The sequence below is a fragment of the Anticarsia gemmatalis genome, chromosome 28 (assembly GCF_050436995.1).
Source record: "Anticarsia gemmatalis isolate Benzon Research Colony breed Stoneville strain chromosome 28, ilAntGemm2 primary, whole genome shotgun sequence".
NCBI classification, from domain to species: Eukaryota; Metazoa; Arthropoda; class Insecta; order Lepidoptera; family Erebidae; genus Anticarsia; species Anticarsia gemmatalis.
Window position 1 is genome coordinate 3,129,098 of NC_134772.1, and position 27,629 is coordinate 3,156,726.

The following is a 27,629-nucleotide window of genomic DNA, read 5'->3' on the forward strand; positions in this document are numbered from 1 at the left end:
GGGTATCGTGTTATATCCCAGGTAACTGGATTGTGGAGGTCAGATAGACAGTCGCTTCATGTAAAATACTGGTGTTCAGCTGCATCCGGTGAGACTGGAAGCCTACTCTAACGTAGTTGGAAGAAAGACTAGATTGATGATAGTTTTAGCAATACTTACGTTAAGATATCGTCCGATGTTGCCTTGAACCTTAGCGTCCATGATATAACAGGCCTCGTCCTCACCGAACAAAGCACGTACAGACCTAAACACATAATTACACATTATCTTATAGTTATATAACAATGAAAAAAGGTCAGGTGCGTAGTACTCGTATCCGGAGGTTCTGTATGACAACATGTATGTATGTGAATGAGGCAAGGGAAGTTTGTAAGGATTGTACCAATTGGCGTTCTTTGGTCTTGCCTACCCCTTTGGGAAAAAGGCGTGATATTATGTATGTATGTTTGTATGTATGAATAAAGAAATATGTTACCAAGTGCAACGCTCAAGAACGGCTCAACCAATCCCACTTATTGTTTTTGTTAAATCGTTTAAAACACAGGAAATGTTTTTATAGAGGGAAATAAAACAATACCAAATCCATCATAACCTTATAAATATTATAAATGCGTAAGTTTGTGAGGAAGGGTGGAACAGGATTGTAGTAATACTTACTTATATTTGGATACGAAGCCGGTGGCGCCCATGCCCGGCTGCGCGGTGAATCTTGAAGGTTCACGCACTGAAAATAAACAAATAAATATTGTTTTTATTACATAACGTAATCTAAAACTGAGATGAGATCCGAAATTGTCCTCTCAAACTGAGATAGGACCCCAAATATCCTCTCAATCTCAAACTTAGATGGGATTAAAAATTGTCCTCTCAAATTGAATTGGGATCTCAAAAACACCTTTCAAACTTATATGGGATCTCAAAATTTCCTCTCATATTAAGATGGGATCATACAACGCCCTCTTAAACTGAGATGGGAAGCCCAAATATCCTGCCTTATTCAGATGGGATCATACAATGCCCTCTCAAATTGAATTGGGATCACAAAATGTCCTCTCAATCGTCAAGCGATCACAACATGCCCTCTCAAACCGGGGTAGAATCCTAAAAAGTCCTCTCAATCTGAGATAATACTCACAAATTGCTCTCAAATTGAGAGTAATAAGATAGCTACATACCTTCTTCGTCATCACTGATAGTGATACAGTCTTCTTCCGTATTATCTTTGCTTGTTTCATCTTTCACGCTAGAAGAGTCTTTATTCTCTTCTTTGATAGATTCTTCTGTATCTTTGTCTTTCTCTTTCTCGCTCTTTATCTGTTCCTTATCTCCTTTCTTACTCTTCTCGCGTTTACGGAGGCGCTTACTGTGAATAAATTATTTATATAAATACACTAGTTGACTCAAACGTTGTTTTGTCATATAAATAAAAAAAAATTGTCACTTAGGGGTATGAAAATAGATGTTGGCCGATTCTCAGACCTACTCAATATGCTCACAAAATTTCATGAGAATCGGTCAAGCCGTTACGGAGGAGTACGGTAACTAACATTGTGACATGGAAATTGTATATTAGGTCGGGGAAAAAGTATTTTCGCATTATAGTATGTATGAACTTGTAATAAAATCTTTTCTCTACACAAAAAAGCTCGATATTTGGGTACCTCACGAGCTCACTGAAAGAAACCTAATGAACCGTGTACTCATTTGTGATTCTTGACATAAGATGTTTAATCTTAATAAAATATTAATGTCCCACTGCTGGGCAAGGGTCAGCCTGGAGACAGACAGCGGAGGCTTTGTAACAGGGTCCCGTTTTACCCTTTGGGTACTCTAAAAATACACAGCGTTAACATTTTAGAAGAACCTTTTACAAGTACAAGTTTAATAGTAACCCGTTAACTATCAAATATAAGGCAGTTGTCCTACCGCCGACGATGAACGAGTAACGAGTAGAGCTAGAATTGGAAACGAGTTGGCGGGCCGCGGGGAGCGAGTGCGTAGTTGCGATAGTTGTGTAGCTCTGCTACAAGCGAGTGCGTGAGTGAGGCGAGCGATTACTCGCATCACTGTCATCATCGTAGAGAAATGACAGCTGGTTGCTCTCTCGATGTGTGTTCTAATCGCGCGAGTATCGCTGAGCGAGTGTAATCTTTCATGGTTCTGGTCGCTTAGCAACAAACTATGGAAGCGAGTGCTCGCCGTCAGTGTGAACAGTCAGCGATCAACTGTTTGTGTAAGTGTCTCTTCTGTTTACATGGAATGCATATCTATTATATGTTTCTTGAACGAGAAAATAGCCGATAGTTTGTCGTTTTCTCGTCGGCGCGGCGGTGGGACAAGTGCCTTACTTACTTAAACTCCATAACTCCTAGTCCGATGTAGCCAGGTCTGAAGTCATCATCTTCCTTGTCTGTCTTGGACGCTGTCTCGTCCTCCTCGGATGCCGACGACTCTCCCTCCGTCTCCTCTTGGTTGGCTGTCGCTTGCTGATAGAAGGAAAGTACGTTAATAATAATATCTTCCTAGAAAGTTGCGCGTTTGGCGCAGTGGTTTAAGCGGTCACCTCGCCGCAACAACCGTAGCGCCGCGTGTGGTGGGTTCGAATCCTACCCGGGACAAATCTATGTGTGATGAGCACGAGTATTTGTTCTGAGCCTGGATGTTAATTTATTTATATAAGTATATATTTACAAGTATATAAGTATGTTTATCAGTTATTTGGTTACAGTACAATCTCTGCTTAGTTTGGAATCAAATGACCGTGTGTGAGTTGTCCAAAAATATTTATTTATTTAAAGTATCCGGCAAATACATTGAAACCGGCCAACGGTGCAGGTCTTTGTTTATAGTATCGCGCGTGTGTGCACTACAACTACGTCATAATCAAAAGAATAATTGTAATGTGACAATGTGTAGTGAGCGAGAGACTCCGATATAATGACATGACTTAATTTACACGTTTGAAATGGCTCGAGAATAGTAAATAGTTTCTTTTCTTTAACTCAATACTGTCCCACTGCATGGCAAAGGTCTCCTCCTGTAATGAGGGAGAAGTTAGACCTTGAGTCCACCACGCTGGCCAAGTGCGGGTTGGGGACGTTGCATACCTCCAAGAACTGTTTTTAAGAACTCTCAGGCATGCAAGGTTTCATCACGATGTTTTCCTTCACCGTTGGCACAAGTGATGATTATTTCTAGCGGTGCTCCCACACAGCAGTTATATAACGTTAGAAACTGACTTATAACATTTGTTTTTAAACAAATCAGTTTAAAAATTTTAAAAATTTGTTTTGTTATCATGTTACACAATGTTGTATAACGTTATATAACTGCTGTGTGGGAGCACCCTAATTCACACATAACTTGGAAAAGTCATTGGTGTGTTGTCTCGGGTTCGAACCTGCAACCACTTGCGTAGCAACTTTAACCACTAAGCTATATCTTCCTAAATAGTTCCTACCTTGTCTAATTTCTTGTCAGCCTCAGGTATATCTTCCTCGTAGCCTTCTTTCATTTGCTCCACCACTTCTATATAATCCAGTTCAGCTAAATATTCATCGCCTTCATTCAAACCGTCCTGGAACAAAACAATTTTTTTTAAAGACAACTCCCGCACTAACAATTGCTCTTGTGTCGCGGGGACTTTTACAAACATACAAACAACGGACACAAAGCACAACCAGACGGAAGCAGAAGCAGAGTACCAGTAAAAAATGTTACAAAAACGGGGGAAAATGTTGACCCATTCTCTCTTATGTGACGCAAGCGAAGTTGCGCGGGTCAGCTAGTAATAAATAAAACAAATTACCAAGTTAGCGGTGGCGTCAGTGAGTAGGTTCCCTGCGTACACACACAGGAACGCTCCCTTGGGCACGTCGTTTAGTGCTCGGATGCCCCAACCGCGATTCTTCGTCTTAAATACCTATAAATAAAATAAATAAATATATTTAACCCATTACTGTCCCACTGCTGGGCAAGGGTCTCCTCCCGTAATGAGGGAGGGGTTAGGCCTTGAGTCCACCACGCTGGCCAAGTGCGAATTGGTGACTTTGCATGCCCTCAATAAATGTATTAAACAAATTTTGGGCATGCAAGGTTTCCTCACGATGTTTCCCTTCACCGTCAGAGCAAGTGATAATTATTTCTAATACACACAATGAAAAGTCATTGGTGTGTAGCCTCGGACTATAGTTACCTGTAATTTTAACTGCAGGGGATGTTGCGCCACTCGGTTCAGACACGTATTCTTACATTTACACCTGAAAAAATATATACATCATTTTCGGTTTTCACCAATAGATAGAGCGATTTTCAAGGAAGGTTTAGTTAAGGTATGTAATTAAGTTTTTTTTTGTTAATCTATATGTACATTTGTTTATTACTCTTCCATGTAAAAACTACTGAACTGTGTGTGTACAATACACAGGTACACTCTCTATTCCTTTACTCTCATAGTCCGGTGGGACGGTACACCGACACGACCAGTGAGAGATAAGATGCAAAATATATAAAAGGTATTCTTCTTATCGTATTTTTAGTGGTCAACCTAGTGTCAAAGTTGTTCAAGCCGCCCGAAGGCCTTTGACGTGGCTTAACGACTGTTATCTTAATTGAAAACTACCGAACCATCTTATAACGTGCCCTCCAAAGCACGGAGACGCTAAGTTCCAAAGGAAAGTGCTGTTTCACCCAGTATAGGGGTAGGTCCAGTACCAGTAGGTCACCCATCTATAGAATAACCGCGGTGCACTTAACCGACAGATCGTTTACCGACCGGTGAGTGCAACTGGCTATGGGCGAATAAATAAATAAATTTAACCCATTAATGTCCCACTGCTGGGCAAGGGTCTCCTCCCGTAATGAGGGAGGGGTTAGGCCTTGGGCGCCGAAAAGGTAAAATATATAAGTTAGAATATATTACATACCTAGAATTACACTCGTATATGCCTGAAGGCAGTGGTTCAGGCAGTCGTTTATACTCATAGCCCACGTTGGGTCCGTCCAAGCCGATCGTTCTAGCACCTTCGAGAGTTAGCTTCCAACACGCACACTTAGTTTTATCCTAAAGAAAAACCATATCTAAATATATATAGCTTAAAGGTGACTGACTGACATATGCTCGGTTTCTAAGGTATATTTAGCGCTAGTTTATCTATTCAATAGCGTTAAAACTCATTTAAAACAACGGTATTGAATAGATAAACTACCGCTTTATGTACTGCCGCAATAAGAATTGCTCTTATGTCGCGGGGACTTTTACAAACTTACACGCCAAACTATTTGTGGATCGTACAAATAATTGCTCCGTGTGGGAATCGAACCCACGACCTCCCGACGCAATGATAGTGGCGTGGCGACCACCTTAACCACTGCGCCAACCCAAACCGATGTCAAACCAATCTTAAATAAAATGCTGAGTAAGGATCTTTTCCCGTAATGAGGGAGGGGTAGGCCTTAAGTCCACCACGCTGGTCAAGTGCGGGTTGGGGACAATAAATGTATTAAACAAATTTTACTTTATTTTATCAAAGCAATCTTATTTTTTAAAATTCCGATATGTGTTGCTATGCGTAAAATTCGTTTATTTAAAACAAGTCCACTGCTGGACAAAGGCCTCCCCCATCGAGCGCCAATAGGACCGGTCCTGGGCACAAACCTTTAAAACAAGTTACTATCTAAATATGTACAATTTTCTTAAAATGTTACCCCAAACTAAAATAGTTGGTGAAGGGGTCTCACCTCACAATCATCAGTGCAGTCACATCCGCACAGGAACTCGGGGTCCAAGTTGAGTGGGACCCCGGAAGTGGGGGTCCGTTCCGTGTTGTAAGAGCAGAACTCCGGCAGAGATTCATCTTGATAGTTGGCACACGGTACTGGCACGTTTTCTTTACCGTGGGATAAGTCCTGAGGAAAGAAATGGTGATTTAAATGTGTGATATGACTAATAGAAGTCAAGCGACCGACAACAGTAAAGTAACTGCTAGAGGTCAAGTGACCGATAGAGGTTCAAGTGACCGATAAAAGTCAAGTGACCAATAAAGCTCAGATGACCGATAGCGATCAGGTGACTGAGAAAGGTCAAGTGACCGACAGGGGTCAAGTGACGGACAATAGTCAAGCGACTGCTAGAGGTCAAGTGACTAATAGGTCAAACGGCCGACAGAGGTGAATCGACGAGTGGGTTCAAGTGATCGAAAGGGGTCAACTAACTGACGGGGTCTAGTGATCGACTGTAATCAAATGATCGCAAGTGGTCAAATTGTCGATGAGGGTCTAGTGACCGACGGGGGTCAAGTGATCGCGAGGGGTCAAATGGCCGATGGGGGTCTAATGACCAATTGGGGTCACTGACCTTTTTACAAGTGATACACTTGCTAAGCACGAACTCGGCGAGGCAGTGCGTCTCGTAGTGGAAGTCGAACAGGTCGACCGGCAGCTCGCTCTGTGTCATGCGCAGGTAGCGGTGCAGCTCCTTCATGTTGCGCAGACGGCGGCCGCAGGGGCCACGGTACATCACTTCCTTTTGACCTTTGTAGCGGATTATTTGTCTAAAAAGAAATATACAAGAATTTACTTTAAAAAACCTATATTATCAAATCTGTTGCTGAAGCAATACACATATTATAATTCTTAATTGATGTCCTTCTTGCTAATATTGGGCTTGGATTATTTTTTTATTTATATAATCAAACACTGAATCTATGGGCAGTTTCAAGTAGTGATTTCTTCTTGGCCCATATTCGACTACGGCGGCCAGTTTCATTGAAAACAGTCAACTACGCAGGATATTGTTTATAGTGTCTAAGTGTGTGCACAACTTACTAATTCCGGGCAATTTCTGAGAAATGATTAACAGTAAAATACTTTTTGACCCTACTCGGGATTCGAACCCGAGGCCTCTTGCACGGCAGTCGCATACACTACCGTCCGCGCTATTGAAAATCACAGAATTCTTCTTTATAATATAGATAAATCCTGCATGCTTCTAATGCCTGGTGTCTGAGGTACATTTAGCGGTAGTTTATCTATTCAACAGCCTTGAATAAACATGACAGTTTGAATAGATATACTACCGCTAAATGTGCCTAAGAAACCGGGGGTAAGTTGACTATAATTACCTCTCCCACCCGCTAAGCAGTGGTTTAGCCAGCGGGTTATAAGTCCGTAAGTCCCTGAGCGTTAGCACATCGGTACGCTTGCACCGCGGCCCGCAAGCGTGCGGAACAAACTTATGTGGCCGGACTGCGTTCTTCGGCGTATAGTACTAGGGACAAAGGTATTTACAATTAATATCGTCACTAGATCTATTTTAAAGCTAGTTTTTGTAAATTACTAGTTCATTTCCTAGGAAAGTTGGTTAGTATTTGTTTGAAATTTGAACTCAAAACGTTGAGCAATCATTGTTATTAAGGAATCTTGTAAGTAATTTGAACCCGCCAGCTTTACACACACACTCTATCGTACGTTCTTAGGAGCGTACAGGATTACGCGCGGGAAAGCAGCGCGCTCTGAGAGAGCGATTTTCTTCGCGGGCGCGGACAGATGAGCGCGGCGCGTGCTCTTTCCTTTCCCCTTTCACGCGCGATTGTTGTTTCATACGCGATAGAGTGTGTGCGTAAAGGTGGCTAATGCTAGACCCTTTTATGAACGTTTAAGGGTGTATTTTCACTGAAACGAAGATTCAATGAATTACACTGTTTTAACCGTCGATTCGAGGTTCACTCTATTTCACTCTATAAAAGTCTGCTTCAGTGAAAACACATCCTTAATGTGATAGCATCATCATTAACATCTCTTTTGGGATTTGAACCCACACAAGAATTCCTTTTATTCCTCTATAGACAAAATTGTCCTAAACATCATGTTTTTCAATAATTAGTAAGACTTGCTACACACATATTCGGTTCGTCTCGGCTTAGCCGGACGGCTAAACTGAGTATGTGTAGATGAACCCGATCGACACAAGCCGAACAAGTGAGTCGAGTCAGTTTTGTTGTTCGATATAATATTGCCGAACAGAATATGTGTGTAGCAAGCTTGATGCTTTTTTTAAATAGCCGAAATTATTTGCATAAAATTAGGCAGGATTATAGATTAAATCCTTGAGAGACATAGAATATATCCACATGAACATAAGCACCTGAAAACCTAATGCTAAATATTATAAAATTTCTAAATGTATACTTACCTTTTACGCTGTACTGGCTAAACGGCTAGACCATTTTAGATGACAATTTGCAGGGTCGAAGGCACTTATAATAATACAATTTTTTTATTAACCCATTACTTTCCCACTGCAGGGCAAGGGTCTCCTCCCAAACGAGGGGGAGGGGTTAGGCCTTGAGTCCACCACGCTGGACAAGTGCGGTTTGGGGACTTTTCATGCCCTCAATAAATATATTGAACTAATTACATCTACGTTAATATGAGTAAATATTCCGCTATTCGGATACAAACTAAAATTCCTAGGTAGGACCAAATATATTTTTAACCAATTACTGTCCCACTGCTGGGCAAGAGTCTCTTCTTATACTAAGAGAAGGGTTAGGCCTGAGTCCACCACGCTGACCGACAGAATTGGGGACTTTACATACCTTCAAGAACTATAAAAATTCTCAGGCATGCAAGGTTTCATCACGATGTTTTCCTTCACCGTTGGAACAAGTCATCATTATTTCTAATACACACATAAATTGGAAAAGTCATTGGTGTGGCAAACTACATGAATATTCTTTTTATATGTGTTGGCAGGTGTATATAATACACCCGCGTTTCGCTATTAACAATATTAGTCCCATGTAATATATGGTGAGCCTGCCTCATACCGGGCACGTTACCAAACTCCGGACTACTATTAAGAATAATCTATCTATAATAACTTAAGTGTCATACTAGTACTAATATCTTTTAATGCGCTCATAGCTGCACACACCAGTCGATAAACGATCTGTGAGTTAAGCAACACTTGACGCGATCAGTCCATAGATGGGTGACCGCAGTGTTATTACTGAGCGTCTCCATGCTAAAAAGTCGTCGCAATCGTTAAGCTATGTGAAAGGCTTTCGATTTTAACAACTTTGTCACTATATTAACCACTAACCATAGGACAATATACATACATATGTGGTGTGAGGAGAAACATGAAAAGTACAAAAACACATTTTTCAATTTCACTCTAAATATGTATGAAAAATGACCTCAAATTTTATGTTCTTTTAATTTTACTGTTAAGTTAGGCATGTTAAGTTGTTTTATTATATTTGGACAAAAAAATATCTGTAAAATGTAGAGGTATCAGAATTTAACCAATACAATTCAACCGATTCTATACAAATCAGAGTTATCTGGGTTAGACTAAAGTGAAATTTGGACAATTTTAATGTTATTGTAGTACTTAAATAAAATTCGACCAAATTGTAGTTATCAAGTTTTTCCTCGACACCACAGATATATAAAATAATATATTATATATACTTACAACAACTCTGCTTATTTCTCCTTCTAATAATGGGTTGACGGATGGGCCTGTGGTGGTATACGGTGACGATAATAAAGGTATTGCGGTAGACTTCTTCGCGACGGCCCGTTGACGACGTAACTCCTAATAATTGTATACTTTAAATACTGTTTTTACACATAACTAATACAAGAGGAAGGGGCATGTGGGCGTGGCGCGTGCCACATGAAGTATGTGTAGCTATACTAATGTTATAAAGCTGAAGAGTTTGTTTGAACGCGCTAATCTCAGGAACTACTGGTCCGATTTGAAAAATTCATTCATTGTTAGATAGCCCATTTATTGAGGAAGGCTATATATGCACACTACGATCAATAGGAGCAGAGTACCAGTAAAAAATTTTACTAAAACGGGGAAAATTATGACCCATTCTCTCTTATGTGACGCAAGTGAAGTTGCGCGGGTCAGCTAGTCTATTATAACTTTTGAACTCTCACGTTACATGTTTATTGTATAATAGAATAGAATATTGTATAGGGAATTAACGCGAACACGCATTTTACCTTAAAATGCCTAAAGTTTTGGCGCGGCTCCAGGCAGTCTGCAACCACGGTGAGTGCAACCTGCGCCGAAACGTTAGGCATTTTAAGGTAAAATGCGTATTCGCGTTAATTCCCGTATTCTATGGTGTGTTTAACTATACCTACCCTAGTACTAACCTAGGAGATGACACTAAAAGCACGCAGATAGAATTCCGACATAAAGCACAAAGTATTAGTGCAAAATACGACTTTGTGATTAAAATATGGCTGGTCATTTTAATTTGTAATAGTCGTTTATTCCTTTTCATATTTCAGTGTGCGTTAAATGTCATCGGCTGAGTTTGGCGACAGCCATCTTCAATGAAATAGTATGACATGCCCTTTCTTCTTGTGTTAGTTATTCTATGGTTTCACGGGTCCCGGATAAGTTTCAGATAGCCTAATTAACAGGTAAAGAGACCAAACTGTCAAATTCCTGCTGATAAACTATTTGATACTTATTCAGAAGTGAAACTGGGTATTAGTGGCTTGTTTAATTGTTAGTGATTATCTTATATTAAATGTGTTAGTCGTGTTAAAAGAAATAAAGACCTATTACTGTCCCACTGCTGGGTAAGTGTCTCCTCCAAAAATGAAGGAAGGATTAAATCTTCAGTCCACCACGCTGGACAAATGCGAGTTAGGGACTTTGCATGCCTTAAAGAAATTTGGCATGTAAGGTTGCATCACGATGTTTTCCTTCACCGTTGGAACAAGTGATGATTATTTCTAATACACACATAATTTCGAAAAGTTATTGGTGTGTTGCCTTGGGTTCGAACCATCGACCACTTGTGTGGGAGGCGCATTTTTAAACCACTCAACGGCTTTTTTAATTATTTTTTTTACAAAATATTTGAGTATGTTAGTCAAGTCGACAAAATAAAAAAAAATAAAAATACAGTCGAATTGAGAACCTCCTCCTTTTTTGAAGTCGGTGGCAAATTTATCAAAATTCGCTCAGCAGAGATATATATGATAACTTCGGAAGCCTTAGAAAGACATACACAGATCATATCGGTGATGTTTTTCAAAAAAGTGCATAGTACTCGTAACCGACGGTCTTGTATGACAAGATGTATGTGTGTGTATGAAACATTAGTTTGTAGTGATCATGATAAGTGGCGCTTGGTATCTGCCTACCTCAATGAGAGAGAAGCGTGATTTTATGTAGTGGATGTATGCATGTATGTGTGTATGTGTATGTTTGTATGTCTGGCTGTGTGTATGTATGGATGTATGGATGTATGTATGGAGGTATGTATGGATGTATGTGTGGATGTATGTATGCGTGTATGTAAGTATGCGTGTATGTATGTATGTATGTATGTATGGATGAATGGATGTATGTAACGCGATTATGTATGTAGCAACTAAGCAAATATATTAAGGCCATGTAGCGAGTAATAGCTTATACCAATAAGGTATTATACTTTTATAAAAATAAGTTCGTTTAAAATGGATAGGCTATGTTACACTGTGTCAGTCCTCTCCTCCTTATTCCTCTTCTGTAACATCAGTAAGTTTGAATCCCGGATCGACCCAAAAAGTTATTCTTTTTTTCTTTTTTTTTTTATAATTTTTATTTATTTAAAAGTAGCTTAAAACTAAATACATATTAAACCTGTTATATTCCTGTCATATTTTGTCAGGAAATTCTCAGTAATTGTCTTAGATTAGGAAGATGAAGGCCAAACCGCTTATGCCCGGTTTCTGAGGCACATTTAGCAGTAGTTTATCTATTCAAACTTTGTATGAGTTTAACCGCTAAATGTATCTCAGAAACCGGGGGATAGGAGAGCTGACCTCTCACTGGTCGTGTGACGAGAGTGTACCTGTGTATTGTGCACACACTTGGACACTATAAACAAAATCCTGCACAGTTGACAGGTAATGAACCCCGGAGATCTTTTTAAGTAAACGTCGAAGTAAAAACTAGTATTATAAATGCGAATTTTGATGGACAAATAGTTTATACTTTTTACTCCGGGAAATCTTTTCACGCAGTCGAACGCAGGCAGAAGATAGTCAAACAATATAAGAATGTTAAGATAATATGATTAAAATCGCAAGCTTGATGTGAGGTATAGTCCAACAACTTAGTAGAGAACCTTGTATACGAGGTTCAATGCTGATAGAGGTATAAATTCAGAATTTAGAATAACAATGACCCGCAGACTTATGCAGCTAACGGTGGCTTATTTGATAAACCATAGTAAAAATAGAATAAATCGTGTAAGCAGTGGCTCTGTACAAAGTTGTCGTACTATAGTAGTTATCTATAAGTATTATAATTACCTCTTCCTGTTGTTCCCGAGTCATTTGTCTGAGCTGAGGTGTCGTGTGGGTCTGTGTCTTCGCTTGCCCATCCGATCTCGTGTATTCTACATATGGCATGTCGGACTGAAACAAAAATTATCATTATCATCTATACTAATATTATAAAGCTGAAGAGTTTGTTTGAACGTGCTAATCTCAGAAACTACAGGTCCGATTTGAAAAATTCTTGCAGTGTTAGAAAGTCCATTTATCGAGGAAGGCTATATATTATCACGCTACGACCAATAGAAGCAGAGTACCAGTAAAAATGTTACAAAAACGAGAAAAAATATGACCCATTCTCTCTTATGTGACACAAGCGAAGTTGCGCGAGTCAGCTAGTTCTTACATAACACTTGTTCCAACGGTGAAGGAAAACATCGTGATGCAACCTTGCATGCCTTAGAGTTGTTTAGAACAGTTGTTGAAGGTATAAAAAGTCGCCCACCCGTAGTTGGCCAGCGTGGTGGACTCAAGGTCTAACCCATCCATCATTACGGGAGGTAACCCAGCAGTGGGATGTACAACCAGACCTGAAACATCGCACAAATAATTGTTCCGCGTGGGAAACGACCTCCCGCCTCAATGATGGCGTGGTAACCACTGCGCCACGGAGGCAGTCAAAAACTCTAACACTAAATTAATCTAGACTCTAACTCTACCTGTCTAAGTTGTTTAGTGCGCGGCATAGGTCTCGGCCGGCCAGTGTGTCGCTCGGCCGCCGCCAGCTCCAGGAACAGCGGCGCGAGGCGAGTGGAGCCGCGGTACACCCACTCCCTGCGCCCGTCGTCCACGAACATCACTTGAGCGAGGGATGCGTCCACTTTTAATACGGTTGACGACCACCATTTACCTGGAAATGAGAATTTAATTAATGCTAGCGGTCGCCCAGTAGTCGAAATTGGACTATTTTATAGTGGTAGTAGTATTTTGTAGACGTAGACGTAGTCGTAGACGATGTCGTAGACGTAGACGTAGACGTAGACGATGTCGTAGACGTAGAAGATGTTGTGGACGTAGACGATATCGTAGACGTAGACGTAGGCGTAGACGTAGGCGTAGACGTAGGCGTAGACGTAGGCGTAGACGTAGGCGTAGACGTAGGCGTAGACGTAGGCGTAGACGTAGGCGTAGACGTAGGCGTAGACGTAGGCGCAGACGTAGACGAAGTAGTAGACTAAGTCATAGACGTAGACGAAGTCGTAGACGTAGTCGATGTCGTAGACGTAGACGAAGTCGTAGACGTAGACGTAGACGTAGACGTAGACGTAGATTAAGTCGTAGATGTGGTAGTAGACGAAGTCGTAGACGTAGACGATGTCGTAGACGTAGACGAAGTCGTAGACGTAGACGTAGATGAAGTCGTAGACGTAGACGATGTCGTAGACGTAGACGTAGACGAAGTCGTAGACGTAAACGAAGTCGTAGACAAAGACGTAGACTAAGTCATAGACGTAGACGAAGTCGTAGACGTAGACGTAGACGAAGTCGTAGACGTAGACATAGACGTAGACGTAGACGAAGGCGTAGACGTAGACGTAGGCGTAGACGTAGACGTAGACGATGTCGTAGACGCAGTCGATGTCGTAGACGCAGACGATGTCGTAGACGCAGACGATGTCGTAGACGCAGACGTAGACGATGTAGTAGACGCAATCGTAGACGTGGACGAAGTCGTAGACGTAGACGAAGTCATAGCCGTAGACGATGTCATAGACATCGTTTACCGAACGGTGAGCGCAATTGGATACAGTGGAGACAAGATAAAAATCTACCATATTTTTCATCAACTCACCATTCCACTCAGTCTTAAGGCTCTGTCCCTCATGCAGCCGCACCATGGGTCTCTCGGGGTACGCCATGAGGTACTCCCTCACGAACTCCCTGGAGAAGGGGTGCACCTCCTCCCACACGAGGGGGGAGAACTCAGCCACGATGCGCGTGTCGCGATGTTTCACGTACTGCGCGTAGCCGTCGTCGAAGAATACTAGGTATCTGTTGATTAATGAGTACTATGAGTAAAATAATAGGTATAAAAAGTATATCGCTCACTTGCGCCGATAATGTGACATTTCGAAAACCTCAATTTTATAGTTATTACTAGCTGACCCGGCAAACGTTGTTTTGCCATATAAATTTAAAAAGTGTCACTTAGGGGTATGACAGATAGATGTCGGCCGATTCTCAGACCTACTCAATATGCTCATAAAATTTCATGAGAATCGGTCAAGCCGTTTCGGAGGAGTATGGCAACGAAAACTGTGACGCGAGAATTTTATATATTAGATATATTTCGTATCCCATTTTTTAATTTTTGATCGTCGCTAGTGGTACACTGCGACAGTTGTGTCACTTTCTCTCGTTATGCCGCCATTTTTGGAGTAAAAAATATCGCGTTTTTGTAGAATAAAGAGCGTTAAGGCGGTTTCGAATATTTTAATTTTTTTTTTTAATTTTTCAAATAATCACATTGCAAGTGAGCGAAATAAAAAAATATCATTGGACAATTCACACACGTTCATTCGATTCCAAACTAAGCAGAGCTTGTACTATGGTAATGGATAACTGATAAACATACTTATATACCTCTAATATTATAAAGTCTATTTAAATTAACATCCAGGCTCAGAACAGATACTCGTGCTCATCACAAAAATATTTGTCCCGGGTGGGATTTGAACCCACCACGAATCTAGAAGATTTAGAAAAAAACAGACTAGACCATCAGTGACTGTCTCTATAGCGTAGTCGATAGTAAATCCGACTGCTAGTCATGAGGTTCCAGATGCGATACCCGAATCGAGCAAAGCACTAAAGGTCTTGTCTAATTTATATTAGATATATTTTTCAATAGTAGTCCGGAGTTTGGTAACGAGCCCGGTATATGGCAATAGGCTCGCACGCTACATAGGACTAACATTGTAAACGGCGAAACGCGGATGTATTTCTTCCACTTGTGCCTACACCTGCGGGTATAACAAGCGCGATATTATATATGTAGTATATAAGACTTACCTATAACTATTAACAGGGTTAGGTATCTCTGCTATTACCCCGGAGTAGTAAGTGTCGCGAGTGCTCGCTTTGAAAAGAGCTATTACTCTAGTACCTGAAAAAGAAATATACGTTTAAGCGATTACTGTCCCACTGCTGGGCTAAGATCTACTCCCGATAGGGTACCGTACTCAAAGGGTAAAAACGGGTGCCCATTACTAACATTTCGCTGCCCGTCTGTCTGTCTCCAGGCTGTTCTATAAACCGTAATAGCTAGGAAGCTGAAATTTAATCATGTATATCTGTAGCTGCTATAACAAAAAATACTAAAAACTATAAATTAAAAAAATAAAGGGGATCCCCATACAATAAACGTGATTTTTTCGGACGTGAGTACTACTCACACTAGACCCCGGTTTCTGAGGTACATTTAACAGTAGTTTATCTATTCAATAGCGTCAAAACGCATACAAAAAAAAACGCAATTGAATAGATAAACTACCGCTAAATGTACTCAGAAACCGGGGGTCGGCCGGTTTTATAACCAATAGTTAAATTTTCTGTTAGTTTAAGATATTATAATGACTTACCTATAGTCATTCGGACGTCAGCAGGTTCAGCGTAGGCAATACACCTCGCTGGCAACACTTTACTAGTGGTCTTCATTTTGTGCTCAAATTTCACTCGGCACATTGTGAATGCGTTCTGAAATAGAATAAATATATAATACAACTCTGTGGTTAAGTCTCATGGTCTCTCTCTTATGTAACGCAAGTGAAGTTGCGCGAGTCAGCTGGTGTTCCCGTATTTTATTATACACTAGCTGACTCGCGCAACTTCGCTTGAAGAATGCGTAATAATTTTCCCCGTTTTTGTAACATTTTTCGTTGCAACTCAGCTCCTTTTGGTCGTAGCGGACAAGTAGTTCCCGAGATTAGCGCGTTCAAACAAACAAACTCTTCAGCTTTATAATATTAATTAGCTGACCCGCGCAACTTCGCTTGCGTCACTTAAGAGAATAAGTCAAAAATTTTCCCCGTTTTTGTAACATTTTTCATTGCTACTCCGCTCCTAATGACTGTAACGTGATGTTATATAGCCTTCCTCGATAAATGAGCTATCTAACACTGAAATAACTTTTCAAATCGGACCAGTAGTTCCTGAGATTAGCGCGTTCAAACAAACAAACAAACAAACTCTTCAGCTTTATAATATTAGTATAGATATAGAAGTATAGATTAGCCATTTTCACGTTTATTATATTAGTAATGTTAATATACTTACAGGGCTATTCCCTTTAGGCACAATCTCGGTGATCTTCCCCTTGAACCAGGGTCCGAACGCGTTCTTCATAGCAAAGATGTTCATGCCGACCCTGAGGGGGGGCCGGGACAGCTCGCCCGGCGGGGGCAGGTCCGCCGGCGCTGACTCCGCTGATAACTTCACTACTGATATGTCTTTCTGTAAATAAAATGAACTATTTATAGAATAAACATAAATTTAACCCATTAATGTCCCACTGCTGGGCAAGGGTCTCCTCCCGTAATGAGGGAGGGGTTTGGCCTTGAGTCCACCACGCTGGCCAAGTGCGGGTTGCGGACTTATAGTTGGGGATTTATAGAATAACGTCCCTGAATGTAATGTAGATAAAAAAAAAGTATAATGAAAATGCCAAAAGAAAGCTTAGAAAGATATGAACAGATCAAAAGAGTATTTATTTTATATATTAGGTCGGAGAAAAAGTATTTTCGCATTATAGTATGTATGAACTTGTAATAAAATCTTTTCTCTACACAAAAAAGCTCGATATTTGGGTACCTCACGAGCTCATTGAAAGAAACCTAATGAACCGTGTACTCATTTGTGATTGTTGAAGCCAAAGAGATTTTATTACAAGCTCATACATACTTGATACTATAATGCGAAAAGACTTTTTCCCCGACCTAATATTCTAGTCATCAGCTTCATCATCAGTCTAGCCTTTCTTCCAAACTATGTTGGAGTCGGCTTCCAGTCTCACCGGATGCAGCTGAATACCAGTATTTTATAAGTAGCACCTGTCTATCAGACCTCCACAACCCAGTTACCTGGGTTATAACACGATACCCTTCGGTAAGACTGGTTGTTAACACTCTTCCCCTTTCGAAACATGAAGGAACTCAATATGTATAATATGGTCACCCATCCACGGACCAACCTCGGCGTCTGTAGCTTAACCTGAGAGAACGATCCACTACACTAAGAAACACTAGACACTCTACTAAGAATGTTTAATATACATACGTCATCATCACTCTTGGACGCGTCACTCTTAGAGTAGCTCTTCGTGTCACTGGTAGTGCTGGCCACGCTGCGAGTTTCAGCACTGTCGCAGCGGTAATCTATCGGCGATCTCGATTCCTATGAACAAAGAATTATTATTGACAAATATTTGTGTGATGAGTATAAGTATCTGTTTTGAAGCTGGTTGTAAGTCGAAATTCATTTATTTATTGGATTAGTAACAGTTGACATACTAGTTCATTATATAAATAGGCTTAATTTCTTTTTAGAATTGTTCCGTTTGGGAATCGAACCCACGACCTCGCGACGCAGTGGTAGCGGCGTGGCGTCCACTTTAACCACTGCACCACGGAGGCAGACAAAAGTACAATAGCATATTATTATAATGACATTCCTAATATTTATTCCTGTGACTGACTAACTCATGAACTCACAACCGAAACTACTGAGCGTAAAAAGATGAAATTACATATGAAGATTCCTTAGGAAGTGTAGAGGAGCGCTAAGAGAGGATTTTTAGAAATTCCACTCCAAAAGGGGGAAACATCTATATCAAAAATAAGCCATAAAAAATGTCGTGATAAGGAGATAGTCCACGAAGTCGCAGTCGGCTGCTAGTTATAAATAAAGTAATATTAAGTCTACCGCACTTGGCCAGCGTGGTGGACTCAAGGCCTAACCCCTCCCCCTCGTTTGGGAGGAGACCCTTGCCCTGCAGTGGGACAATAAGGGGTTAAAAAATAAATAAAATGAGTACTTACATTAGAGTCAATTCTGCTGTCTTCCAAGGACGCATATCCCAGTGGAATGGCAGGTCGCTTGGCTGAAGACTGGTTACTGCTGGCTGCTGCCAACTTGCGCTTCGCTACTAGTCGGCTCTGATAACAAGAAAAATAATATTTTTATTTATAATTCATTGCTTTAAAACAAAAGGGCTACAAATAAAAAATATTCAAAATACTTTTAATTATAAAAAAAAATTAAAGATAACTCCCGCACTAAGAATTGCTCTTGTATCGCGGGGACTTTTACAAACACACAAACAACGGACACAAAGTACAACCGGACCCGAAACAATTATTTTATTCAGTATTCGTTATAAAAAAACAATGTTTTAAGTTTTTGTTGTTTTATCCGCGATGATCTCCCAAGGTATTTTACTGACATACAGGTGAATCCGTTTGTTTTTCAAAATACATTCAAGTAATATGCCACGCCGATTACTTAGTGTTATATAATAAAAAAAAGTGAGAGATTAATGCCCGGTTTCTGAGGTACATTTAGCGGTAGTTTATCTATTCAATAGCGTTTAAACTCATATAAAAAACGCTTTCGAATAGATAAACTACCGCTAAATGTACTGGGGGTAAATCATTTAAGGTAAAAACCTTATTATAAGCAACAATTTAGTTTCTTACCTCAGGTTCTTTTTTGGCCGGAGCAGCTTTACCCATATCCGGTCCAATATACTGTAATTAAAAAATACTAGTTAAAAAATATATTATTAAAACTAATTAATAAATAATAAAGTCTACTTTAAAATATAAATGAAATAATATAGGGTGTTTCAAAGGGAAACATATAATCAAACTTAGCACGCCTAAGGATTGTTAAATAAAATCTATATCTAAATATATATATATTTAGATATAGATATATAAGTTTGATTATATGTTTCCCTTTGAAACACCCTGTATTATTTAATGTATAACTCAAAGGTGACTGACTGACATAGTGATCTATCAACGCTCAGCACAAACAACTGGACGGATCGAGCTGAAATTTGGCATGCAGGTAGATGTTATGACGCAGGTGTCCACTAAGAAAGGATTTCGATCAATTCTACCCCAAAGGGGCAAAAATAGGGGATGAAAGTTTGTATGAAAATTCTGTCCTAAGACAAAAACCACGTAAACGAATTCGAGGGCAATAGCTAGTCCTATCATATAAAAAAAATTAAAAATGGCGTGTCTGTACATTTAATATATTTACACAATAATCAATAATAAAGGTTTAGGCACAGTAATAGAAGACAAATCGACAAAAAAAATTTACTGTCTGTCTGTATGTCTGTTTGTCTGTTCGTACGCGCTAATCTTCGAAACTACTGGACGGATTTGATTGATAATTTCAGTTTATAGCTAATACTCACTTTAAAATCGGGTGTTTCGTATATAAGTAGAGGCGGCAGTTCTTCCATCTCCTGCTCGAAGGTGGCGTAGAAGTCGAAGCGTAGCTTGTCCGTCGTTCGCTGACAGTCTACTAGCATCGTGTTGATTTCCATACTCTCCTCTGTAAACCAATACAAAGAACATAATGAACTCGATAAATCAACTATGAGCATTTAAAATCTAATTATACATTGCAATATATCATCAGCTTAGCCTTTCTTCCAAGCTATGTTGGAGCTGAGTACCAGTATTTTACATGGAGCGACTGCCTATCTGACCTTCAACACAGTTACCTGGGATATAACACGATACCTCGGTAAGACTGATTTGCAAGACTTTCAAGGTTGACAGAACCTTGAAAGTCTTGCCAATTGTATCGGCAACGACAGTCAAAATTCTTTAAGAATTACAGCCGGGAACCACTTTTTAACTTGCCTTCCGAAACACAGAGGATCTCGAGATGTATAATATGGTCACCCATCCATAGGACAACCTCGGCAAGCGTAGCTTAACCTGAGAGATCGATCCGCATGGCTGTTGTTACTTAGCCACGACCACCTCAAGGAGTTCACGCTTAAATACTTACCCTATTATTCATAAACACACTATAAACCTATTTTAGTTAAAAAACTACTACAATATGTTTTCTCTTTTTCATTTCGCTAAGGAGTGAAAGAAACAAAACTTTTTATAAGCCTTTCATTACTTCATATATTTTTATGAATAAGAGGGTTAATAAATAAACAAAACGTAAATATCGGCTCTACATGTAAGTTCTCTAATTCAAGTGAGTACTCACTCTGTAGCCTGTCGATCTCAGCATTGAGTTCGTCTTGAGTCTCTTTGAGTCGTTCTTCCAAGTTGTACTTCTTCCATGTGTCATTGAACAAGTCTCCGAGATTATCTTCTAAGAACCTGTACATAAATAATAATATTTACATTGAATCCTACTTCCTACTAATATTATAAGCGCGAAAGTTTAACCAGAGTATGTATGTATGTATGGATATTTGTTACTCTTTTACGCAAATACTACTGAATCGATTACGATGAAATTTTGTATGTAAGTAGCTGAAGACCCAGAATAACACATAGGCTACTTTTTATCCCGGAATTCCCAAGGTATCGGGATTTATAAGGGATTCCACGCGGACGAAGTCGCGGGCGGCCTCTAGGAATAAATAAAAGGGACAATCGAAAAAATGTGTCAAAAGTAATGTACATTATTTCACTTACTTAGCAGTTTCTTCTCCGATAGTCTCTCTGTTCTCATCGTCGTGTTCCATTGGCCCTTGATCATCGTCTTCAGAGTCTGAATCCAGGACTTCCACCAGGTCTTGAGAAGTAGCACTCATGTCCAACTGAAGTAGCGGCACCATATTCTTTATGTCCGTTACTAGTTTCTAAAACAGAAAAGTGTTTTCAGAAAAATAGTTTAAAGAAATATGCTTATGTAAAATAGGGTTCTTCAAAAATGTTTTATTAAACTCGTACTCGTAAAAGTTCATGCATAATGCTCATGCTATGTCAATTTTTTCGTAAATAAAGAAAAGAAAATACGAGACTGTGACTTCCAAATGTCGTTTTTCTATACTAAAATGTGTTTTTGACATTTGATAAAGAGTATTTGATTTGACTGATAGTCAAATAAACTATTAATGTCCGGTTTCTGAGTACATTAAGCGGTAGTTTATCTATTCAATAGCGTTTTTATATGAGTAAACTACCTCTAAATGTACCTCAGAAACCGGGGGGTAAATCTGCCCAAAAAAAATTTCAAAGTTTCTAAAGTTTACTCACCAAAATCGTCAATTATCGAAGTCTTTATAAGTTACCGACACATTATTATTTTCTATATAAATAAAGAGTTTCAACATTAAGTCGTCAACATGTATATGTGTGTGTGATTTTGTTGTGTAGACTGCAATTATGTGTAAATCTCAAAACATTTCGTGGTACGAAAAAAAAAGTTTTCTCACGTATAAAAAACACCTTAATGACACACCTTGCACAGCAGTGGGACAGCGGGACAGTGGACAGCGGGTCTAAGTGACAGGGTGACAGTGGGACAGCGGGACAAGGGGACAGTGGGACAATGGGGACAATGGGACAGCGGGACGGGGGGACAGTGGGACAGGGGGACAGTGGGACAGTGGGACAGTGGGACAGTGGGACAGTGGGACAGTGGGACAGCGGGACAGTGGGACAAGGGGACAGTAGCACAGTTCTGACCTGTTTCCTATCTCGCAGCGCGTCGGCGCAGGGCCGGCACACCATGGGCCGTCTCTTCTTGCTGGCGTCGTAGTACGCGGCCGTGGCGCCGTCCGCCACTATGTACTCCCGCACTCCGCTGGTACACATGCTGTTGATGCACTTCCATCTGCGTTCTACTAGCTCGGGTAACTGGGGTTTTGGATCTGAGTCTGGAAAGAAAAAAGATTGTTAATCAAGTTAATATTTGCGTATAGACATTGTAAGCATGTTAAATGCTGAATGCTGAAACATCTGTTAAATGTAAGTAGTGTTTGAGTCTCCAGCTGACACTTCAACGAGTAGAAAATGACATACTTCTAGTCATCAACCTAGTCTTGCTTTTAACTCTGTTAATGGCAGCATCCAGTCCCACCAGCTGCATACTAGTACCACCCACAGTGCAGCTGAATACTAGTATTTTACATGGAGCAACTTCCTATCGGACCTACACAACTCAGTTAATTCGGTTATAACACAGTAAGCTTGGTAAGACTGGTTGTCAGACTTTCAAGCTTCTGACTACGGGTCATGACTGTGCAAGATTTTTAAAAACGACAGCCAGGACCCACTATTTTTTGTACTATTAGGAGCAAAATTTCCAATAGAACTACTAGTAAGACTGGAACTGCCCAAATGTTTTTCTAATTTCGACTTAACAATACACACGGGTCTTTTCAAACATGCGAACTACGTCATGTCATTATATCGGAGTATCTCGCTCACTACACATTGTCACATTCCTATGATTATTTTGATTATCACATAGTTCGCACGTTTGTAATGACCCGAGTGTAGTTTTGTAAATCTGAAATACGTCCGTAAAAATCTAAAATAAATAATTTACCTTTACCACCTGAGTCTTCTTCATCTGAATCTAGACTGAATATTTCCAGACCCATCCTAGGTCTAGTGCTAGTTTCAGCCTGACCTGGCTCTTTGATCTGTGGACAAAATAACTATTTTAATGCTCTCTAGATATTTCAACTAGAAGGCCAATTCTCGCATTTTAAAGTATCAATATTGTTTAATGTTAAAACTGACAAAAATGTGTGCTGATGAATACTTATCGATTTGAATGTAGGGCATATATGTATTAGGTCGGGGAAATACTCTTTTCGCATTATAGTATGTATGAACTTGTAATAAAGTCTTTTCTCTACACAAAAAAGCTCGATATTTGGGTACCTCACGAGCTCACTGAAAGAAACCTAATGAACCGTGTACTAATTTGTGATTCTTGAAGACAAAGAGATTTTTTTCCCCGACCTAATAAGATAAAATATACATACCGCAGTTTCAGGAATAACCAATGTCGGTTCAGTGGAACTGGTCGTCTTTATAGTCACTTCATCTGTATTCAGGCGCGCCTGAAAATACACAACAAGACGTCATTTTCAATTTTTTTTTTCAGTTATATATTTCTCGTCTTTGAGACATGATTTGAGGACTTTTCGGAGCTATGTGTGTATTAGAAATAATTTTCACTAGTTCCAAAGGTAAAGGAAAACATCGTGATGCAATCTTGCATTCCTGAGAGTCTAACACAGTTCTTGAAGGAATACAAAGTCCCCAACCCGCACTTGGCCAGCGTGGTGGACTCAAGGCCTAATCCTTTCTTTCACTACGAGAGGAGACCCATGCCCTGCAGTGGGACAGTCATGGAAAAGGATCGAAAGTCCCGAACTAGGAAAGGATTAGATGATGTTATATAAAAAATAACCAATTAATATCCTACTATTGGAAAAGAGTCTTCTCTCGTAATGAGGGAGGGGTTAGGCCTTGAGTCCACCACATTGGCCAAGTGCAGATTGGGGACTTCACATACCTTCAAGAACTGTTCTAAAGAACTCTCAGGCATGCAAGGTTGCATCACGATGTTTTCCTTCACCGTGAGAACAAGTGATATGTAAGAACTACCCGACCCGTGCAACTTCGCTTGTGTAAGAGAGAATGGGTCATAATTTTCCCCGTTTTTGTAACATTTTTTACTGGTACTCTGCTCCTATTGGTCGTAGCGTGATGACATATAGCCTGTAGCCTTCCTCGATAAATGGGCTATCTAACAATGAAGGAATTTTTCAAATCGTACCAGTAGTTTCTGAGATAAACGCGTTCAAACAAACTCTTCAGCTTTATAATATTAGTATAGATTATTTTTCTATTACTTACCGGTTTCTGCGGCGGCGGTTTCGGTACCCCACTTATCACAACCTCTCCCTCCTTAGTCACGATCTCCGAGGTCCCTCCCACTCCGGAGGTCATGATCTCTATCCCCGGAGGTAGATTCACGGAGGTAACCCCCTCGTCTGTTACCGGAGTCTTAGCTTGGGAGGACTCGGGAGGGTCTAGGAGACGTCTTTTCATTCTTGAAGCCTTCTTTTCTGATGGTTCGTTTACTTCCATGTCTGGAAAAGGGCGATATAATAGTACTATAATAAGGCCCTTACAAACGTGCAAACTACGTCATAATCAAAAGAATGAAATGAATGTGGCAATGTGTAAGTGCGAGCGAGAGACTCCGATAAAATGACATGAGTTAGTTCGCACGTTTGAAATCGCCCGAGTATAGATGAAAACCTGGCTTCGTTTGGGTCAAATGTGACCCAAAATACATATACTGTTATCGCAATCTACTATTTTAAAGTTTAAAGAAAAAAAATATAACAAAGTACATCATAAGAAGTGTCAAAAACAATGTTTATGCGAAACGTAAACAATTGAAGAACCCAAGATGGCGACTGCGGTTTGTTCGTCAGTGCCGTTAGACTTTTGAGGACATATATTATAATACATATTATATTGTCGACTCGATATGAATATGTTTTTTATATATTCTTATTCATTATTATAAGGTTTTGATCGAGTCCCTCGACGAAATTATTATTAAAAGTAGAAGCCTACGTATTATTCTGGGTCTTCAGCTACCTACATACCAATTTCATCGTAATCAGTTCAGTACTTTTTGCGTGAAAGAGTAACAAACTTTCGCATTTATAATATTAGTTTTTAAAATGCACTTACCATCTTCCGAAGAGCTTTCTTCCAAATCAACAATATTCAGATTAGTACTTTGTTTAGTTATAGCCAAGTTCTTCAATTTGCTTGGAGATGATTCACTTAAAGATGACTTTCTTGAAGATGATGGTTTCGGAGGTAATTTATTCTCATCTGACACGACTGGAGATGAATCAGCTGGCAATTTAGAAGATGACTTGATTGAGGATGGACCGACTGACGGTGTGTTGCTTGCTTCGTTTGAAGATGACTTGCTTGGGTCTGTTTCGGTAGAATCAGTCTCAGGTCTTGCCTGTTTCGATGGTAATTTACTCAAAGATTCTTCGGTAGAGGATGAAGTGTTGGCTAATTCTGTTGTAGTAAGACTTTTTGAGGATGAGTTGTCTGGAACTGGTTCGCTTACAGGCTTAGATGCATCAGATTTCATTAAACCTAATTTACTTGCAGGTGTTTTATAAACCAATTCGCCTGGCAGCCATTTTGAAAGTAAAGATTCACGTAGAGTCATTGTTTTAGGTTCCTCACTCATATTTTCTGAAGTATTAAGTTCTGTATCATTAATTTCACTTAAAATTGGGTCTGATTCAGGAGGTATACTTGAGGGCTGTTTTAGTGGCGATTTGCTTACGTCTAAATTATTAGCAGTGCTCTCAATTTCGTCCGATTTGCTCGGAGATGATTCCTTTTCAAGTTCTTTGAAAGATGGGTCATTTGGAGATAGACTCGTTGGGGATGATTCGATTGGAGATGGCTCAACTTGAGGTGTTTTGCTTGGAGATTCACTACACGATGGTTCTACGGGTGGATATGACTTAGCTGGAAGTGTTTTGCTTGGTTCACTACACTCTTGTTCGGGAGCCGGAGGATCTGAACAAAAAAAATCAAAGTTAGTGCCTGTGTTTTTTTTTATAAAAGACAACTCCCGCATAAAGAATTGCTGTTGTGACGCGGAGACTTTAACAAACATACAACCGGAGCCCGAGACAACTTTGTGGATAGCACAAATATTTGTTTCGTGTGGGAATCGAACACACGACCTCTCAAATTTCTTTATCATAATATTGACTGATAAACTAATATAAGTGAGATAATAACCCTCCCAAAATGATAAATAACACTGTGAGAATGAAATAAACAAAAACATATTTCACCTTCAATTTCTTTCTCTTCTTCTGCTGGTTGTTTAGTCTTTTCAGTCTCGCCTACTGGAGTCTGCTCCTCCATAGGTTGGTCTACTGATGGCACTGGGACGTCTTTTGTTAAATCCTCTTCATCCTCCGAGGAGTCTATGCAGACTGTCTCAATTTCTATTGCTTGTTCTATTACATCATCGTTCTGGAAATAATAATAATAATATAGGATGTTTTGTATGTATGTAAATAGAGAAGCTCGTGGTTTAGTTACAACAGTCGCGCGGATCGATCCCTGTCGTTAAGCTACGTTCGCCGAGGTCGTTTTGTGGATGGGTGACCATATTGTACATACAGAGTTACTCTATTATTCGGAAGGTTTGTTAGATTGTGGGTCCCGGCAGTATTTTCAAATGTCTTTAATTGAAGCTTGGTAGTCTTGCAACCAGTTTTACTGAGGGGTATTGTGTTACCCATATTCCGTTAAGAGTGGGTGTTTAGTTATATTCAATATGAACGTACGCACACACATACACACGCATACCAAATAATTATCTAGTTTTTAAGTTGCTGTTTATCTAGTTACAAATTGTTAATTATCTAGTTATTGTATTACACTAATTGTTAGATATAAAAGAGCGGCGCCTCCTGGTCCTGGCACAGGCATCCATATGCTTAAAAGGAGACGCCACCAACTGTATAACATTGTATAATCGTGTAATAACGAAATATTTTTTTTTGATTTTGAAAAAAAAAAAAAAACGTATCTTTTGGGACAGCACATGAACAGTCGGTTCCAGTAGTTGTCAAATAAGACAACAGTGGATAAACACAAGACACTAACCCTCTTATTCATTAACACACTATAAACCTATTTTAGTTAAACAACTACTAAAATATGTTTTCTCTCTTTCATTTCGCTAAGGAGTGAAAGAAACAGAACTCTTTATAATTCTTTAATAACTTCATATACTTTTATGAATAAGAGGGTAAGTTGTTAATTTATCTATATAAGTATGTATTTGGACGTATAAGAGTATGTTTACCAGTTATTTGGTTACCATACTACAAGCTCTGTTCAATGATATTTATTTATTTCTTTTTTGAAATAACTTACTTCAGTAGCTCCTTCATTAGTCGTCGAAGAAACAGCTTTGGTAGTAACTTTCGGAGTTCTTTTCACTCTGACAGGTTTTTCTTGTTCAGTCTTCACTTGGGGTTCTGAAGTGGATAGTGTTAGGTCTGGCAATATTGGCTGTGAAGAAATACAAATATAATTAATACTAACATTCTTTGATAAAAACGGGGCGAGTGTGAGTTGGACTCGCGCACGAAGGGTTCTGTGCCATGAAAACGAGAATAGAAAAACCCAAATACTCGAATTTTGTGTACCATAAAATGACATGACATGACATAAAATGTG

General features: G+C 39.7%; 1 protein-coding gene across 1 annotated transcript in view; it reads right to left on the reverse strand.

Moving 5' to 3' along the window:
- The window catches only part of egg (SET domain bifurcated histone lysine methyltransferase eggless), a 32,580-nt gene that overhangs the window by 2,898 nt on the left and 2,053 nt on the right, over positions 1–27,629 (reverse strand). Inside the window, exons 3-33 of the mRNA XM_076132515.1 lie at positions 27,324–27,461; positions 26,228–26,411; positions 25,083–25,943; positions 24,231–24,466; positions 23,351–23,428; positions 22,906–23,002; positions 22,041–22,231; positions 21,045–21,211; positions 20,608–20,723; positions 19,790–19,929; positions 19,056–19,106; positions 18,399–18,515; positions 17,638–17,754; positions 16,639–16,815; positions 15,945–16,059; positions 15,376–15,469; positions 14,156–14,355; positions 13,023–13,213; positions 12,340–12,444; positions 9,482–9,604; positions 7,122–7,267; positions 6,356–6,551; positions 5,740–5,907; positions 4,926–5,062; positions 4,196–4,259; positions 3,809–3,922; positions 3,461–3,577; positions 2,353–2,486; positions 1,176–1,363; positions 658–724; positions 160–244 (exon numbers count right to left, since the gene is read on the reverse strand). Coding sequence (XP_075988630.1) covers positions 160–244; positions 658–724; positions 1,176–1,363; positions 2,353–2,486; positions 3,461–3,577; positions 3,809–3,922; positions 4,196–4,259; positions 4,926–5,062; positions 5,740–5,907; positions 6,356–6,551; positions 7,122–7,267; positions 9,482–9,604; positions 12,340–12,444; positions 13,023–13,213; positions 14,156–14,355; positions 15,376–15,469; positions 15,945–16,059; positions 16,639–16,815; positions 17,638–17,754; positions 18,399–18,515; positions 19,056–19,106; positions 19,790–19,929; positions 20,608–20,723; positions 21,045–21,211; positions 22,041–22,231; positions 22,906–23,002; positions 23,351–23,428; positions 24,231–24,466; positions 25,083–25,943; positions 26,228–26,411; positions 27,324–27,461 — 4,914 coding nt within the window. The remainder of the gene's footprint in view (positions 1–159; positions 245–657; positions 725–1,175; positions 1,364–2,352; positions 2,487–3,460; positions 3,578–3,808; positions 3,923–4,195; positions 4,260–4,925; positions 5,063–5,739; positions 5,908–6,355; positions 6,552–7,121; positions 7,268–9,481; positions 9,605–12,339; positions 12,445–13,022; positions 13,214–14,155; positions 14,356–15,375; positions 15,470–15,944; positions 16,060–16,638; positions 16,816–17,637; positions 17,755–18,398; positions 18,516–19,055; positions 19,107–19,789; positions 19,930–20,607; positions 20,724–21,044; positions 21,212–22,040; positions 22,232–22,905; positions 23,003–23,350; positions 23,429–24,230; positions 24,467–25,082; positions 25,944–26,227; positions 26,412–27,323; positions 27,462–27,629) is intronic.